This window comes from Bubalus bubalis, chromosome 10, assembly GCF_019923935.1.
Source record: "Bubalus bubalis isolate 160015118507 breed Murrah chromosome 10, NDDB_SH_1, whole genome shotgun sequence".
In the NCBI taxonomy this organism is placed as follows: domain Eukaryota; kingdom Metazoa; phylum Chordata; class Mammalia; order Artiodactyla; family Bovidae; genus Bubalus; species Bubalus bubalis.
The window spans coordinates 27,963,238-27,982,372 of NC_059166.1; the positions used below are offsets into that span (position 1 = coordinate 27,963,238).

The following is a 19,135-nucleotide window of genomic DNA, read 5'->3' on the forward strand; positions in this document are numbered from 1 at the left end:
GAAACAATTCAGCAAAGTCTTTATGCAGAATGATTATGGTAATTTTCTTAAATGTGATTAATGAAAATGTTGTGTAAACACTATAAAGAAATGTATGGTATTGTTGTATCTATTATTACTGAGTACAAGTCTGCTCTAAGTACAAGATTTTAATCTGAGGGGCACAGACCATCCTAAAAAAAAAAAAAAAAAAATCTTTGTAGCCCCATGGCATAGCTGAGATGAGCACTCATTAAATGTTTGGCAAGAAGTTGAAAGATGGCAAAGCATCACTCACAGAGGCTGAGCAACTGGGAATGGAATCCTCACAATTAACTTCGATTTCATAAACTATAGTAAAGAAAATCCCAGTAAATTAATCAAGGCTTTTGTTGGGCTTCAACTGATGAGTATAATGTTGGACTTGGCCCAGAGGAGGATTCAGAAGCAGGGTCAAGTTGATCTGCACGCCCCCTGGGGCAGGAAATGACCTTCTTACTCCTCTGACTCATATACCCAGAGCCTTGGACATGGTAACGCTCAAGCATCTACTGCAATAATGAATATTCCCTAACATGATGGACCTTGCAGTTTCTTGTTTTCCTCTCTGTTGGGCACAGACGTTTCTAGAAGGTGTTAGGGAGAAGGAAGGGAATGCAGGCAGCAGGGCTCACAGGAGGATCCAGAGGCTCACTGGACCTCGGAATGATGGACCAAACACCAGTTTATGTGGCACTTGAGGAATGAAGTGAGTCAGCCTCCCTCTGCTCTGGGGTCAACCCGATGCCCGACCTCCAAATCCATGATGACACCAGACGGGCAAGCAGCCCTGTGGGGTGCCATGTGCTATGAAAGGGAGTGTCTCCAACAGAAGTTGAATAACAAGGCCCTGAAGAGGTGACATGAGGCACATGGTTTTAAGATGGGAATCGGTGGATTAATCATTTGTAAATTATTGAAACAAATACATCTTTCTTGTGGTTTGAAATTTCAATACCATTTGGTTTCTAGATCTCATTAGTCATTTCTTCTTCTTCTTTCCTAGTGGGAAGAATATTACATCCCACCTGACACCTGTATACCACTTTCCAGATTCCAAAACACTTTCAAAGCCACCTTAATGGTTAAACAGGAAAAAGGGATTATTGTCCTCAGTTAGTGGATGAAGAAACTGAGTCTCAGTGCAACTATTTACACAGACACGACTATCCAGTTGGATGATAATCAAAGCCAGGAACGAATTCGGGTTTCTGAGCCCAGCCAGCCACTCTCTTCCTACATCTCTCTGCACTCCCGTGTGAGCCTCACCACACCTGTACTGGGTGGTCTGGGGCACAACTACCAAGCATGGGGAGTGGAGTGGGGTGGTCCCCAGGTGAAGGTGACCAAAGCACTCTCCACATCAAGAAGGGCCACTAAACAGCTGGAATGACTGCTGATTTCTCCCTCTTCACCTTAATGTGGTTGCTGGGCGTCAATTTAGAATAGATCATACTCTTGGGTGTAGGATTTTAAAATATTACCATCAAAAATAGTGAACATTTACTATTTGCCACGCTCTGTTCTAACTGCTTCAAACTTATTAATTGAACCTTATGGTTACCCTATGAGTTACTTTATGACTATATTTTGCTATGAGAAATCAGGGCCCAGGGAGAGGAAGCTGCCTGTGGACACAGAGTAAGTGCAGAACCTTTGCCCTGGGTAGCCTGCCCTCCGCTCAAAAGCCTCCAGCCATCATCCCTAGACAAGAGTTCATACTGAGTGTGTGGTATGGGAGACAGAGGTGGGCTTGAAAAAAATTACAAGAGGCTTCCATGACCGGCTAACAAATCAAGTTGTCCTGGGAATGATTTTGTGAGCAGAAGAGGATGCAGTGTGGTCAGCAGGGGAAGGGTGCTCTGGGGGGCAGGGGGAGAGAAGGGGAGGGGAGGAGGAGGGGCGCAGGGAAGGGGGAGCGGAGGGGCCTTCCATTCCTTGCACCGCCCCGGGTGTGCTGGGAGTGGCACGCACCTGTCAGCCTGCGTGGACAGCGTGAGCACCACCTTGGCGGCACTACTGCCCGTCATGAGGCTGCCCCCACGGAAGTCGGAGGCCCGGCCTCGGCTGCCTTCTCGGACGAGCTCCTGGATGGAGAGCGGCTGGATGATGGGGGCCGCGCTCAGGGAGCTCTCCTGCTCCAGGCTCTGCTCCTGGGGCGAGCCCTCACTCGCCGGGTCCCCAAGGAGTCCGCCTTTGGGGGCCTTCTGGGGCTGGCTGATGGTCAGCGGGGGCTGAGAGGTGCCATCACTGAAGTGGGTGTGTTCCAAGGTGCCCACATACTCGCACACCCTGCAGAGAGTCACACATAAGCAGCTGCTGAGTTGCAGCCAGCCATGCCAGCATGGTCAACCCCACAAGGAGATACGGAGGAGCTGGGCCAGCCTCACGGCCCTCCTGAATTGCTGCCCTCCTCCAGTGAAGGCTGCGTTCTTCCCCCCTCCCTGCTCCCTCTCTCCTCACAATATACATTTATTTTGAGTTGGACCACACAGCCTGGAGGTGGAGGTGGGAGTTGGGGGGATTCCTCCAGGAAAGTATGGGAACAAAACTCTGTTCATCTCAGTCTGTTCTGTCCAGACACTGGCTTATCAGGACTTTGGCTATTTGAATGCATTTTCCCAAAGGGTCCTCGTCCCTCTCTGTCTTGTGCTCTAGTCAGAATTTGGGAAACATCTCCTTTCTCTGAGATCCCAGAATGAATATGCATATGGTGGACTGGCTCTCTGGCCACAGTGGGCCCTCATTTCAGGGATTCCGCCCAGCTTTGTCCCACTGGGTCTGGACAGCTCCACATAACCCCCACTGGAGCGGAGCAGTCACCTGATCACAGTCAACTCAGAGAAAAGACACAACGTAGTACAATCTTCAGCTTCCAAACAAACTGTTCCCCGACAGGACCTGGGACTGGAGACTCCTCATCCCAGGATAAGTCCAGCTACTAGAAAAAACTATGTTGGATAATCTACTCTGATATTCCATAATCGGGCCAGTTTTTTGATCCAAATAAATCGCTTGGGTACAAGTTAAATCTTTTCTCTGTTTGCTTGTGAGAGCAATGGAGAACATGTGGTCACCAGCCCCCACGGTAGAACCCACTGTGCTCCACACCAATTCATCATGGCCCTTTCACACGCTCCTTTCCACAAAAGCCTCTTGTGGGCTTTTCAACCCTAGAAGGATCTTTGAAAGTTGACCAAACTCACTCAAGCCTGGATTTTCCTTGAGGACGATAAACAGAACCTAGGTTAGGCCACTGCCCAAGGCAAGATCAGGACACCTGAGCCTGGCTGTGGGGCTGTCATCCTGCTATTGAGCACCCCTCTGCTGCTTGGCCAGAACTGAGCTTGGAGACGGCAGGTATATGCTGAGGAGAAGGGTAGGAAGGCGGGCAGCTGCCCTGTGCCTGCTGCTGGGGGACGGTGGTCCTTCCTTTGTCTCAGGTCTGGCTGATTGCCGGTGCTGGGGGAGGAAGGATTTTCTTCTTGGTCATGGGAGGACTGTAGCGCTCTTCCTTTGCTTTTATTTTACAGGTGTCATGGGAGGTTCTTTTATTTTGATACTACAAAGCTAAGAGCCAAATTTTTGGCCAATTTTAGCACAAAAGGCTACTCCATTTTTTTCTTTGTCTAGCTAAATTAAAAGTTGTATTTATTACGAATCCATGTAATTTATCAAGTCCTTTCAATAAAGATATTACTAAACATACAGGAATGTTATGTTACTGATACATGATCAGCTTTTAGATATGCTTTATTCACCTAACTTATGTGGTCTTTTACCAGACTCTGTTTAAGAATCAGTTTTTCTTCCCTGGGACAACATATCTGCCTCTCAGACAATGTCAAGTGATAATTCACTGTTTTCTAAATTCAGTTCTGTCACTGTGTTCTTCAACATATATATTCAGTTAGGCCCTTATTCTCTTTTCTCTTTTTAATCTCTCACTTAGCGTTTATCCAAACTCTGTGACTTACTGTAATCTACAGGGCATTCCCTGGTGGCTCAGTGGTAAAGAGTCTGCCTGCCAATGCGTGAGACATGGGTTTGATCCTTGGGTCAGGAAGATCCCCTGGAGGAAGGCATGGCAACCACTACTGTATTCTTGCCTGGGAAATCCCATGGACAGAGTAGCCTGCTGGGCTACAGTCCATGGGGTTGCAAAGAGTCGAACATGACTTAGTGACTGAGCACCACTGAAGTGCTGGCAGGCATGAAGTCTACTTCTTCCGTACAGCACCTCCTCCCCACCTTCATGGCAAGCAGGGACCAGGCCTGCAGGGCGGGGATCCCATTGCGCACCTGAACACATGTGGCCAGCAGTCGGGGTTGTGGCTGCCCATCTCCAGGCCGACACTGAGGATGGCGTCCATGCACAGGACGTGGGCTGTGTGCAGCCACACCCCCTGCAGCTTCCCGATCTGCTCCAGCTTCTGCTCCACTTTTAGTTTCACTGCACCAGAAAGACATTCATTACAGTACCGTCCAAGTAAGGGAGACAGAAGGGGAGTGAGAATGGAGGGAAAGGAGAGAACGTGTGCTTGTGCAAGGGCAACAGGAAACTGGAGATGTCACTAGAGGTCACTGGCACTGAAATCTTCAGTGACACGTCCCCGAGGCTCATCATGCAAACTACCCAGCCCACAGGCCCACAGGCACTGGTGACACCAGCTCTGCGGTTTCAGAAGTGGATGGATTCAAGCTGGGACCTGGGTCAGTCACAGCAGCGAGGATGGGCTTTGAGTGCCAATCCCAGCTAAAGCCGTCTGTGCCCAGACCCATCCTCTGGCCCTGTGTACTCATACTGAAAATAAGAAAGAATTCCTGGCAGTCAGCAAGTCCTCTCTGAGGTTTATTTATTGTTAGGTGTTCACAATGATGATCATCTAAAACAACATGCTTGTACACTCTGAGTACCATGATGACTGCTTTATAACTGAAAATGCCCATATTTTACTCCCAGAGTTTACATTTATACTTGGGATCTTCAAATAATACTTTAAAAATTGTAGATAATGTGTGAGAAAGGATGTAGAAGGTGACCGAAAATGTCAATTATGCAAAATGCCAAGGCAGGGACAAATGAGAGCATCCTCCATGAACCAAGCTGTCCAGTCATTGGAAGATGGGTCTGGTGGGATAATCAAGTCCAGAACCCAGAAACACAGTACGCTCACTTCATAGGAAGCCAAACCATGCTCCTACTGTAAGGGGCAAACTGATTTTTAGTAAAGCATCATTTGTCTCCTGGATGTGATACTGATTTAATTTTTTGTCTATAATTCAAGTATTAGCTCTGGTTTAATAGTTTTTGGAGATCTTGAAGTGCTTTTATGTAACTTATAGTTGTACATTTTTAGTGCAAGTGTGATCCTCTCTTGCTGTTAACAGTGGGGATATGTGAGAGTTGGTCTGCTTTCACATGGGTCTCTATTACTCAAGTTCGAGGAACACCAACCTAACCTGTATTTTCTCAGCTAAAAAGATGCCAACTCTTTCTGTGACTACTTATTTTCTGTACCTGATACACTGTTAGCACAAGTCGGCCCAAGCTCCCAATTTTTCCTTGTTTGCTGCCTGCCATTCGTCTTCCATTGCTATGAGAAAGGCTATTCTCTTATCTAGATAACCATTTGCTTCATCGATGAACTGATTTTATCAAGTTAAAAATCAACTCTTTCCTGAGTTCACAAAGCTCGGGTTTTCTCCAACGAGAGCAAAGTCTTCCTGAGCCTCCTCTCGGGATTCCTCCATCAGTGTGATCCCCGCTTCAGAACACAGGCTCTTCTGCTCTCCCCCTGTAGCCTGAAGGGTCCTCAAACATGCACCCCTAGGAAGTCCCAAAGCCAGTGGTCAGAGAACACCAGAGGTGTGAAGAGCTGAGTCGAGGGGCCTCTGGCTAGCAGACACATGCACTTTCTGAGTCACCAGGGGCCAGTATATCTCTTATCTTCACAGGGATCTACTGAGCATCTGGAGGATCAGCCCATAAAACAGACTTAAGTCTGCGGTCGGGCAGGGTCTCATCATCAGTGTGTATACAATGTGCCGTGTATCACACATGCAACAGGGAGGAATGTGTCTGCTTGTGTGTGCAGACCTCACATGAGGTTCCAGGTGGATTCTGGCCTTTCTGTCGCTACCTTGTGCTATGGCATCACTGGGTTCCTGGGTTTCCTTTTCCTCTTTCTCCTCCTGGACACAGGAGGCCGCTGCCATCTGGGCGAGGGCTGAAGCACAGTTGGCTGCAACTCCTTTAGAGAAAACAAACAAATCACCCTTTAACTGAGTTTATTCTCTAGCCGTTCATCTGGCAAAACTACTTCTAAAAGACTTGTCCACCAGGGCCACTCATAACGCATTCCTCAGGGACACCCCTTGGGCCACAGGTCAGGAATACTCTACCTGCCTTACCTAGAGCGCAGCTCAGACGCGCAGCTTTCCGCAGCCCATCGAGGCTCATGCAGATAGCATCGCGTTCTTTTTGGTTCTGCTCTTTGATGCCTTCAGCTCCCAAGATGAAGGCCAGCCCTTTGGAGCTGCCGGCCATTCGGCCCGTCAGGGGGGTTGATAAAGTGTCGATCAAGTTCTTCCAGCAGCCAATCAGAATATAGCGAGCAAATGCCACACCTAGAATGTGAAGGGGCGTGGGTTACCTTCCAGAGGCAAAAATGACCTGGTGATGAATGGCATGGGATTCTCTGGCCATCCCATTAGCATTACTGAGGTGTATGCAATTTTACTACAGGAAGTACAATGGAATGGATATCAGACTGTGTTTCAGTTTATGCTTATACATAATGAATGTGGCATCAGCAGCTGGGGGATGCCAGTAACTTCTATCAAGTATTTTCCTGCCAAGACAAAAATCTTAATTCATTTAAGTCAGCACAAAAAGCGGCCGCATAATAACTTAATAGATGATAACACACATGATGCATATTCATAAACCCATATTCACTACCTGCCACCGTGGAGTCATCAATTCTCCTGCCCTGGGTGAAAGGAGACTCCATTGAAGCTGAGGCCATCAGCTGCCCTCCAATCGCACTGCTCTCTAAGCCATCGATATCTGTCAAGGAAAAAGGGCAAGGTGTTTCCCCCACTTTTTAAAGAACACTGTAGTCAAAAACAGCTACCACAACATTCATTTTTCCCCCCAATGAATAGCCAAGGGATCCATTATGTACCAAGTGTATAACAACCTGTTATCAGAATGTTAAAAATTTTTGTTTTATCCATTCAGTACAGTTTTCTTTCATTGCTAGAGCTTTCTTCTGTTAGACTAATGCATATTTTTTCTTTGAAAAAATAAATTCTGCTATCTCTGTTATTAGAAAATCTATTGATTTAGAATATTTGGACCTTTGAATACTCCCTTTTATTCCAAACCAAGGCATTATTCCCACATTTTATATGTACCAGGTTACTCCAACATGGATCTTTCAGTTCTTCCTCATAAGAATTAAGAGGAGGATAAGTCTCTTTGGTAAGATTATCATATAACCTGATTGGAAAGCACCCACCACAAGGGAAGCCCAAGAATATTGGAGGGGATAGCCTATCCCTTCTCCAGAGGATCTTCCCGACCCAGGAATCGAACCGGGGCCTCCTGCATTGCAGCTGGATTCTTTACCAACTGAGCTATTAGAGAAGCCCTTGGAAAGCACAGTACCTTACTAACAACACTGTACCATTTTCAAAGTATTTTCACTTAACATTTTTTTTTATTAGACCTTCCCAACAACTCCAAGTAGGCAGGCAGGGTAGGTATTATTTTTCCTATTGCTATTTCACAAAGGAGGAAATAAGTTTCCAAAATAAGAAAACTGCCCAAGGTCATGAACCTGGCAAAGGAAGAAATCGGACTTAGTATTCATATTCTTCATACAGTGTTATGCGTCAGTTATATCTCAGTAAAACTGGGTGGGGGAAGGCAGTGAGAAATATCTGACCACTATAGAAGGAACAGACTAGTTTCACTGAATTAATTTGACTCACGGTCAAATGGTCTAATGACATCCCAGAAACTGCCATGTAACACAGTTTTGTTTCCTACGTGCTAGGTAATGAACTGATGAATTCAGGTAACACAAAGCTTATCCAAGTGCTAAAATCCACAGGTGTACAGAACACTCTGACACGACATGACATAAGGGATGGCCGCAGGTAGTACAGCGTTGATCACCAGATTGCTGTTATTGCTTTTCCTTGCACAAAATGAAAAGACCAGATGGACGTTTCTAAGCTCTAGGTTAACTGCTGCTAAATTCACTTGTCACTTCATACTTGAAATCCATTCCAAAGAATCACAGAATCTAAATCTGTAGAATTCTTATGAAAAGCTTCTGATTTTCTATCACTAATCTAAAGCTAGATAACTTTTCTATGGATGAAGCAATTGAACTTATTGTTCCACTATAAAAGACACAGCTGATTAACAGTGATGACCAATGAAAATGGCTCCTGTGAATAGCCTGGTATTTGATCATTTTTACATCTACTAAATGACTCCTTGTACTAAGGTTCAGGGAAGAAATTCAGAGATTAATTTTGGCAGAAAGGATGGTATTTGAAAATTAAGACTGGCAGGTTTAGGATCCTTATCTAAATTCCAAGGCACGTAGAAGCTCTGGGCAGGACTGTAATCTCTTCTGAAGGTAGTTTGTGCAGTCTGATGGAAAACAAGCATTCCTTACAGGCAGACTGACTAAATGTCTCATAAATGTCTTCATAAATATGAATTCCTATTTTTCAAATTGATATAAATATTATAATTAATAAAATAAATGGTGTCTGTGTAGGGCCGTGCTCTACTTACACCATCAGTGGAAGCCATGAGACGGTCACTCAGATCAGGAACCAATCTAGGAACTCAGATCAAATATAGGATGAGCCTGGAGATCTAATTTATTAAGGTTCCTGATAACCAGTCCAAACTTTTGAGCAACCCCTGATCTTGACCTGACATTGTGGTTATACCATGTAAAGCCATGAATGGCTGCTTTTGCCAAAATGTTGCCTTATGACCACATCCCATACTGCTTCCAAAAATCTCTAATAGAAGTGAAAACTCTGGATGCTAAAGACATAGATTCTGGGCAACTATCTTGCATTCTTTTTTTATATAATATTTTTGTAACTTTTAATTTCAAATTTCAGAAGTTACAAGAATAGTACAAGGAACTCTCCTTGAGTGTATGTATTAAGTATGAGACACATTATTGATATATGAATTATTGATGTGAAATCACACACACACACATATCACAAATCCACCAGTTACATTCACCTTGCCCCATTTATTCCACAATTCTCTGTGTGTGTATCTGTATTGCTTCTTAACCAATTTAGAATAAGTGGAAACATCCAGTCCTTTTACCCATAAATACAGTATCATTTAAGAAATCTAACACTAATAAAATTTTATTATGTAGTTCAAATCCATATTCAACTTTAATCAACTGCCCCTTCATGGTTTTTAAGAAAAATTTATTGGAGTATAGTTGATTCATAATGCTGTGTTAGTTTCTGCTGTACAGCAAACTCTTATACATATAGCCACTCTTTTTTAGATTCATTTCCCATATATGCCATTACAGAGTATTGAGTAGAGTTCCCTGTGCTATACACAGGTCCTTATTAGTTACCTATTTTATATATAGTAGTGTGTACACATCAATCCAATCTTCCAGTTTATCTCTTCCTGCATTATTTTTAACTCTGGTACAGGTGGGAAGGTAAGGAAGGACCTCTGATATGGACAAGAAATGGGGATGGAGCCAAGTTTAAAATCAATCATTTTACATTGCTGGCAAACTCCCAGGAGCACTGAATGATACAGGGTATCTATTGTGAGAGAGTCCAGGAATAACTCTGGGCTTTGCGCCCAGACAGTACTTCATATCCCCAGAAAAGGTCTATGGTTTTGTCCCAATGGACATGGATGCTAAGTAATTCATAATCTAGGCTTCCCTGGTGGTTCAGACGGTAAAGGATCTGCCTGCAATGCAGGAGACCTGGGTTCGATCCCTGGGTTGGGAAGATCCCCTAGAGAAGGGAATGGTGACCCACTCCAGTATTCTGGCCTGGAGAATTCCATGGACAAAGAAGTCCAGTGGGCTACAGACCATTGGGTCGCAAAGAGTTGGACACAACTGAAGGGACTTTCACTTTTAGTTGCTAATCTAATGGGGCACAGTGAGCCTGCAGAGTCCCACACGGAAGAAGGACAGAAAGCTGTTGTGAGGTGAATTCATGACACTTCCCGGGAACTGTCACCAATGGCCAGGGAGGCTTTGTGGGTGCTGTTTCAAAGCCTGAGCCCTCCCACCCCTGAGTGCCATGGAGCCCTGCAAGGAGCCACTGACCTGTCAGCATGGTGATGAGGGGGAGGCTGTTGTCTTCAGGGCTGCCCCAGTAGCCGGCTTCTCCGAGCATGTTTCTGTCAAGAACCTGGTGGTAAAGTTCCTCAATCCAGGCCTGGGAGAAGACCATCAGCACCCCGCTGGTCTGGACCTGCTTCATGAACTCTTTCTGCAGAGAAGATCACAGGAGAAAATGACTAGATACCACCCCCTGCAAACAACAGGCTCCCACGTCCCTGGAGTCACTGAGTCACTGCTTACAGGAAAAACACGACTCTGCTGATTGGGCTCAGGAGGTCGGGAGGGAAGCGGAAACTGCGGTGGAAAGGTCACAGACTTCATGAAGGTCCTTTCACTTGCGTGATCCTTTTAAGAAACCTACAGAAGGAGTGGGCTTCCCTGGAGGCTCAGTGGTGAAGAATCCTCCTGCCAACGCAGGAGATGTGGGTTCGATCCCTGAGTGGGGAAGATCCCCTGGAGAAGGAAATGGCAACCTGCTTCCTGTATTCTTGCCTGGGGAAATCCCATGGACAGAGGAGCCTGGTGGCTACAGCCCATAGGATTGCAAAGAGTAGGACATGGCTGACTGACTAAACAACAATAGAAGCAGTAGAGATACCGCACTTGATATTTTTACTCTCTGACGTGTGGGAGGATTAGAAGCTGCACAGAGATGTTTCAAAGCACCTCCTTCTCACTGCCCGGTCAGCACCAGAGGTGGCCTGTGCTCCCTGAAGGACATACATGTCTCAAGAGATACCCGATTGACACTCATACAGCCACCACTCGCCCTCCGAAGTATACAATCTGTTAATCGTTTATCAGACAAATGATCCCTTGAGGCAGCTTCAAGGCTGTAGGCTCTTGAACTGGCGCTAGGGTCCACTATGGAGGGGCCTGCTCATGCCAGGGAGCCAACCTTGAAAGAGGCCCTCCCATATACTCTCATCGCCTTACAGAGGGGCTTTGTTATCAGTGTTAGCCAGTTTGGCTCTAGGTCTGAGTACGTCTTGGTACATTTCGGAGCCCAATGAAGGGTTTTTGTAAACAGCACACCTTTATTTTCTGCAAAGGGGACCATTCTCTGCATATTGTCTGCACTTACTTAATAAGCTGATCACGTTTTTGAATGTGTCTTATACACGTGTGTTTAATGCCACCCAATGGAGTTACTGGGCCACTGGCAGGCAGCCAATGCGAGTACACTGGTGTTCTTTGCTCCTGGAACCAAGTGGGTAGCCCTGTGGTTCACTGCTCTGTGCAACCTGCACAAAGGTTCCTGTGGATGGTAAGTGCCTGCCCTCCACAGCCCTGTGGGCACAGCCAAGTCATCCCTCTCTGGCCAACGATGCTCGGGTGCCAGCCCAGAGGCCGCTGTTGGTCCTTGGCAGGCCTGGTCGGGAAAGACGCACACTCACCATGGTGCTGGGTGCCAGGGTGGGCCGCTTGCGGTAGTAGTCACCGTGGGAGAGCTTCAGGTTGAGCAGCAGCGCACAGTGTGCTGCTGAGTACAGGCTGTCTGCGTTCATCAGCATCTGCAGGCCCAGGCTGCTGTTCCCGTCAAACCCTGGTGAGTGCATCATACCTACGGGAGAAAACCCAGAGACCTCAAACAGCGCGCTGGGCAGACACTGCTGACTGCTTAGTGGAGCCGCCAACCAGTCTCAGGGACAGAGACACCTTGTAGAACAACAGCCAGCGAGGAACAGCGTCACGGCAGGTGTGTACCCTAGCCAGGTGGGAAAGAACAAGCACTCCAGAGCGAACCTACTTGGGAAAACCTTGTTGGTTACTCCCCAGGAGCTTTGGTAAAATCACTTAAACCCTTCTTTACCTAGAGATAGGCAAAATAACTGATTACCTCTATTTACTGCTCAAACTCTCCAAATCACAATATAAAAAAACCCCAACACTCCCTCCACCTCCTCCTATTCCCCTCAGTCATCCCAAACTGTCTGCTGTTCATTGACCTCACCAAGCCTGGACATGCCTCAGGGCATTCCCATTTCTGTCCCCTCCACGCCTACCCCACAAAGGTCTCCCAAGATCTTTGGATGACTTGCTGCCTCCTTGATTCTTTCAGGGCTCTGCTCAAGTGCCAGCTTGTCACAGACATTCCCCTTTAATTCCATCTAAAATAGCATCTGGCCCACTACTCTCATCCTCTGCAATATTCCTCCTCACCAGGCATTTTTATTCATTCCCTTAATGGCATTTATTAATAGATTTTTGCTTACTGTCTGCCATTACTACTACTACATAAGACCTATGAGAGGGAGGGATTTTGTCAGCTCTTTTTACTAGAGTAACACCAGTGCCTAGAACAGAGTCTAATACATAGTAGATTCTTTAAAATTAGTTGCTGAATGAATGAAAATGAACAAACAAGTTCACTATGGCAACTAGATGCAAAACATTTAAGATACTTAGTACAGTAACTCATAAGCACAAACTTTTCTAAAAGTGGTCTTCCCTGGTGGCTCAGATGGTACAGAGTCCGCCTGCAATGTGGGAGACTTGGATTCAATCTCTGGATTGGAAAGATCCCCTGGAGAAGAGAATGGCTACCCACTCCAGTATTCTTGCCTGGAGAATTCCATGGACAGGAGAAGCTGGCAGGCTACAGTCTGTGTCCAAATAAAAGTCCATTGTTACTTTTATTACTTCTAAAAGTAATAATGTTCCTCAAAAGCTAAACACAGAATTACCGTATGACCCAGCAATTCAGCACTCTTAGGAGTTTACCAGGAGAACCGAAAACAGGAATTTGAACACATACCTATATGTCAATATTCACTGCAGCAACTAACACAAATAATAATGTAATATATTAGAAAAACCCCTTTGAATTAGGCACTTGAAAAGGGTGCATTGCATAGTATGTGAATTATATCTCAATAAGAGCTGTTAACACAAGGGAGACATAGACGTAAAGAATAGGCTTCTGGACTCAGTGGGAGGAGAGAGTGGGACGATTTGAGAGTATAGCATTGAAACATACATCACCATATGTAAAATAGATAACCAGTGCAAGTTTGATGCATGAAGGAGGGCACCCAAGGCCGGTGCTCTGGGACAACCTAGAGGGATGGGGTCGGGAGGGGTGCAGAGGGGGGGTTTGAGATGGGAGGGCACGTGTGTGCCTGTGCCTGACTTGTTGATATATGGCAAAAACCATCACAATATTGTAAAGTAATTATCCTCCAATTAAAATAAATTAATTAAAATATAAAAGCTATTAACAAACAAGGAAAGTTTCAAATATATGTATAAATAAATAGTTATTGGTTTCCTCCAACTATTTTTTCAAAACATTCTTTTACATTTCATAGTATGCTTTTCATTTTGAAAGATGCCTATTTTTTTTTTTTACAAATTAACTGGAGAAACAAAAACCAATGAAACCTCATGCTCTAAAGATGGTCTCATTCAGCCAGAGAAAGCTACTGTCACAGAGAGCCTGGGGTGACAAAACTTGCCCAAGTCCACTTCTCTTCATCTGATACTATGTTTGCCCCAATGCTACATTTGCTCCTGTAAACACCCTGAGGACGGATTTAGGGATGTAGGTGAAACAGCCCATCCTAAATATGTGCATGCAAATGACATACACCCAGAGGTGATGAAAAAAGAAAGCAGCAAGGAAGAGAAGGTTCACTCCCTAGCTGGGCAGGGGTTGGAGGTCTGGGGCTTCCTGCTGCCTGGCAGCATCTGGAGGTTGGCAGGACCCTGGAAGAGGACAAAGGATATGCACAGGGCCTCCCGGCCTTGCCTGAACATTCCAGGCCCCACACTGGCAGGGAGGTCGCAAAATCATAGAACCCCCAGAAAGCCTGTGAAGTGTACAATGAGGGTTCACTGGTGACACGAGAGGTGAGGGGCCTCCCTCTCCAGACGCCACACAAGCTCCTGCTTCTAGATTTACCCTGGCATGGGACCCTGAGGGCTAGCAGAGATCAAATGTCTAGCCAACAAGGCAGGTTGCAGGTCAAGAGTCAAATCTGTTTTAATTTAAAGACATACATATTTCTTGTACAGTTGAAATTCATACTAGTTATATTGGGCTTCCCTGGAGGCTCAGACAGTAAAAAATCTGCCTGCAATGCGGGAGACTTGGGTTTGATCCCTGGGTTGGGAAGATCCTCTGGAGAAAGGGATGGCTACCAGGAATTCTTGCCTGGAGAATTCCATGGACAGAGGGGCCTGGTGGGCTGTATAGTCCATGGGGTCACAAAGAGCTGGACATGACTGAGTGACTAACACTTTCACTTTCATTATCTATATTACCTTTTCTGAAGTTTGGCACTTGATAAATATTAGGTTGCTTGCAATAAGCTCACACTTGGTCATAGTGAGCTTCCAGATTCCAACCAAACACTACTGATCAGAGGAACAGCAATCCCAAAGCCTGTGAGCACGCCCCTCTGTCGGTGGCTGTGGGAGCCCGGCTGTTGCTTTTTAACCCCGAGGGGGCTGTATACAGATGCCATTTTCTTCTATGGAGGATCAGAGGCATTTTGGCAGCTGTCACAGCTCACATTCAATACCGGCTTTCTATTAAAGATGGGCTTCCCTGGTAGCTCAGCTGGTAAAGAATCCCCTTGCGATGCAGGAGACCCCAGTTCGATTCCTGGGTTGGGAAGATCCAATGAAGAAGGGATAGGCTACCCACTCCAGTAGTCTATTAAAGATATTAATATCTCAGTGAAGCCCAGGTTTGTCTGGATGTTTGCAAACTACCCTCCACCCTACCTGAAAAAACTTGAATTTCTTTCAAAGAAAAAGCCCCTTGAATTATGTGGAATTAAGGAGACATCTCAACTGTATGTTTAAGTACTGGAGAACAGGGGGCCCTGAGAAATGCCAAGTGAGGCTGACCTCAGCCAGGAGGGTGGACCCTGATAACCAGTCAGGGACAAATGTTTGATGGGAGTTTTGGGGAAAATAAGGTTTGAAGCTTTTGTCACGGAAGGAAATAATGAGTAAAATATCTGGGTTATAACTCCAGGAGACTCTTTCTCCCCTTCTCCTGTTTTTGCTTTCCTAACTTTCTCTCGGGGAACAAAGGAAATCTGCCATCCCTCTGTCTCACAGGGACAGAGGTTTCTCTTTCAACCGTCTTTCATCTTGGAGGGAGAGCTCTGCCTCACGTGGACCCAGCCGCTACCCAGTAGCTTCAGCTGACCCACAGCAACAGTCAGTGGGATCCACTGAACCAATAAATGCTGTAACTGAAGAGAACCAGCTTACTGGCAGGACCACAGAGTGATGAGTCTGTAATTCAGATATAGAGACCACTTCCTAATTGGTAAAAGTGCTGCAGAGGTCATCAGAATGAAAAAAAAAAAATAACCAACAACTTGGTTATAGACAATCACTACAAACTACATTTGCTTCATTACCATTTTTCTAGATTTCATATCTATGCCTTAATATACAATATTTGTTTTTCTCTTTCTGACTTACTTCACTTTGTATAACAGGTTCTAGGTTCATCCATCGGAAAAGAGTTTAGACGCAACAGGGAAAGAAGAAGATGGGATGAACTGAGAAAGTAGCACTGAAACATATATATTACCTTATGTAAAATAGATATCTAGTGGGAAGTTGCTGTATAACACAGGGAGCTCAACACAGTACCCTGTGACAACCCAGAGGGACAGGACGGGTGGCGGGGGGAGGTTCAAGAGGGAGGGGACATGTGTATACTTATGGCAGTTTCACGTTGTTTGTATGGCAGAAGCCAACATAAGATTATAAAGCAATCCAGTGGTCAAGTATGGATGTGAGAGTTGGACTGTGAAGAAAGCTGAGCGCCGAAGAATTGATGCTTTGGAACTGTGGTGTTGGAGAAGACTCTTGAGAGTCCCTTGGCCTGCAAGGAGATCCAACCAGTCCATTCTAAAGGAGATCAGTCCTGCGTGTTCTTTGGAAGGAATGATGCTAAAGCTGAAACTCCAGTACTTTGGCCACCTCATGCAAAGAGTTGACTCACTGGAAAAGACTCTGATGCTGGGAGTGATTGCGGGCAGGAGGAGAAGGGGACGACAGAGAATGAGATGGCTGGATGGCATCACCGACTCGATGGACGTGAGTTTGAGTGAACTCCGGGAGCTGGTGATGGACAGGGAGGCCTGGCGTGCTGCAATCCACGGGGTCACAAAGAGTCGGACACGACTGAGCGACTGAACTAAACTGATCCTCCAATTAAAAGTAAATTTTAAAAACCTGCTACATTTAGAAACAACCAAAAGATTTTGAAGTCTTCTTTCAAAGTACTCATTTCTACATGTAAAAGTTAATGTCACAACACATTGGATCTGATGGGACATTTTATAGACCTAAAAGCTGAGCAGTTTGCAACGTTGATGGAGCCGCACTCTGGTCAAATAAAATTCATGCAAGTGCTGTTCTGCACATGCTACAAATAAGTACTGATTTGAAAAACACAAAAACACAAATGTGAAGGTTTACTTCAAATTTCGTAAAAGACTTTGCTAGGATTATATTTCCCAATTCTCCTAGGAAAGGAGGTAGGGCCTTTGGAAGTCATTCTTTACCACTGTGACAACTCATTTAATCTGGAATTACTTTGTTGTTTTTCAGTTGCTCAGTTGTGTCCAACTCTTTGTGACCCCATGGACTATACCACACAAGGCTTCCCTGTCCTTCACCATCTCCCAGGTTTGCTCAAACTCATGTCCATGAATCGGTGGTGCCATCCAACTATCTTATCCTTTGTCATCTCCTTCTCTTCCTGACCTCAATCTTTCTCAGTATCAGGGTCTTTTTCAATGAGTCAGCTCTTTGCATCAGGTAGACAAAGTATTGGAGCTTCAGCATGAGTCCTTCCAATGAATATTCAGGATTGATTTCCTTTAGAATTGACTGGTTTGATCTCCCTGCTGTCCAAGGGGCTCTCAAGAGTCTTCTCCAGCACCACAGGTCGAAAGCATCAATTCTTCGGTGCTCAGCCTTCTTTATGGCCCAACTCTCGCGATGGTACATGACTACTGGAAAAACCGCAGCTTTGATTATATAGACCTTTGTTAGCAAAGTGAAGTCTCTGCTTTTTATTACGCTGTCTAGGTTTGTCATAGCTTTTCTTCTAAGGAGCAAGCCTCTTTTAATTACTAAGGGATGTTGTTTGTAAACATGAATTTATCTGAGAGCTAAATCGTACATTCTTAAATGCTGAAACTTCTGCAGCTGTTATTTTGTATGGATAATTTTAATTTTACATAGAAGGGCCTAAACGTAATTTGACCATTTCTTGATCACTCAAAGCCATCATCACTGCAACAAGGGGCAGTGCTGTGATCTGATACACAGCTGTTCTGGGGGATCACTGATGGGTGCCAGACTCTGCCTTGTCACCAGGGACACCAAGCTGGTTGGAGAAGTTGCCGAGCTCCTCTTCCCAAGAATGCTTCCAGATGGGAAGACGCACAGGTTCAGAGACCCTAGCAAACCCCTTCCAACTCAGGCTGTACTCCTTCAGCACATAACTATTCACACCTTTAGGGATCAAAAAGCAAGTTCATCAATTTACAGTCAATAAATATTTATTGAGGATAAATCACACATATCTTGCACCCTTCAGACACAGCACAGTGAAGTTTCTCTATAAATGTTGACTGAAGCATTTGTGTGTGTGGGTGCACATGTGTGTGTATGAGAGAAACAGAGATAAAGAGACAGAAGAGAGAGAGACACACACAACACACATACACTAGGAATGTTCAATAAAAGAATGTAAAATTTAATAATGGTGCACATAAGGTACTAGGGAGAAATACAATTTTTAAGAACCATATTTATACATTTTTCTAGTATTTCAATGACTAGAAATGAAACATAATTTTTGAAATGAAAGAGGATTTTGTGTGTGTATTCCTTCACACAAATTAAATATCCCAACTATTTTTATATCTAATTCTTAAAAGAAAAGTATTGAGAAAAATGTTGGGTAGTCTTAGAAATTGATATTTTACTGCCTTAACAAGAATGGCAATGCAGTTAGGAAAGTTGAGAAATTATATGCATCTCTTTCTAATCACTAGGTACATTAGAGAGTTACTGAGTAGTCCAGGATTAGAAGTGCTGTATCTCTGCTGGTGCTTTATGGTATAACTTTGGATCACTCTCATATTAAAAAATGTTCTTCCTTAAATATACCTGGATCAATTTGACAAAGGACAATCTGATCAGCTTCTTAAGATACTTAAGCTCCTTCTTAACAATACAGCAGTCACTTCTACCAAGTTCCAATAACTACACTATAATTTTTTTGTATTTGTGTGTGATGTGTTATTTGTTAGAAGATCAAGGATCGGGTAGATGGGGTTGTAGCTTCCAAGGAGCTGAAAGTCTAGAAAGGGAAAGGTGGATGCATGAACTCATATAACTATGACAAATATAGGAAGTGTCATGACAGACACATGTTCAAGGCTCAGTGGTGGAAGAACAAGCAATGGTCTTGGCTTTTGACAGTTCTATGTGGTCAAGAGACCCTTGGATTTCAGGGGAAGGCACAGTTGAGCACCCTGAGGTCAGGCAATCATTTATTCCTGCTATAAATTTTTTTGCATTCATTAACTGCTTTCTCTCTGTAACACTGTGAGAGAATAGAAAATACATATATTGGTCTCTGCTCCCAGTTCCTGGCACAGAGCTCCTAAAACCTAATGACTTCCTAAGTGATAAGAACACTAGGAGTACCTCTTATTCTAATATGTGTCTTTGATCTC

At 44.8% G+C, this 19,135-nt stretch overlaps 1 protein-coding gene across 6 annotated transcripts in view; it reads right to left on the minus strand.

The window, feature by feature from the left end:
- The window catches only part of ARFGEF3 (ARFGEF family member 3), a 173,401-nt gene that overhangs the window by 43,425 nt on the left and 110,841 nt on the right, over positions 1–19,135 (minus strand). For all 6 annotated transcript variants that reach the window (XM_044924178.2, XM_006074676.4, XM_044924176.2 and 3 more), the window contains 7 exons: positions 11,804–11,970; positions 10,389–10,554; positions 6,983–7,090; positions 6,433–6,648; positions 6,162–6,272; positions 4,321–4,471; positions 1,993–2,310 (listed from right to left, as the gene is read on the minus strand). In XM_044924178.2, the coding sequence (XP_044780113.1) occupies positions 1,993–2,310; positions 4,321–4,471; positions 6,162–6,272; positions 6,433–6,648; positions 6,983–7,090; positions 10,389–10,554; positions 11,804–11,970 (1,237 nt within the window). The remainder of the gene's footprint in view (positions 1–1,992; positions 2,311–4,320; positions 4,472–6,161; positions 6,273–6,432; positions 6,649–6,982; positions 7,091–10,388; positions 10,555–11,803; positions 11,971–19,135) is intronic.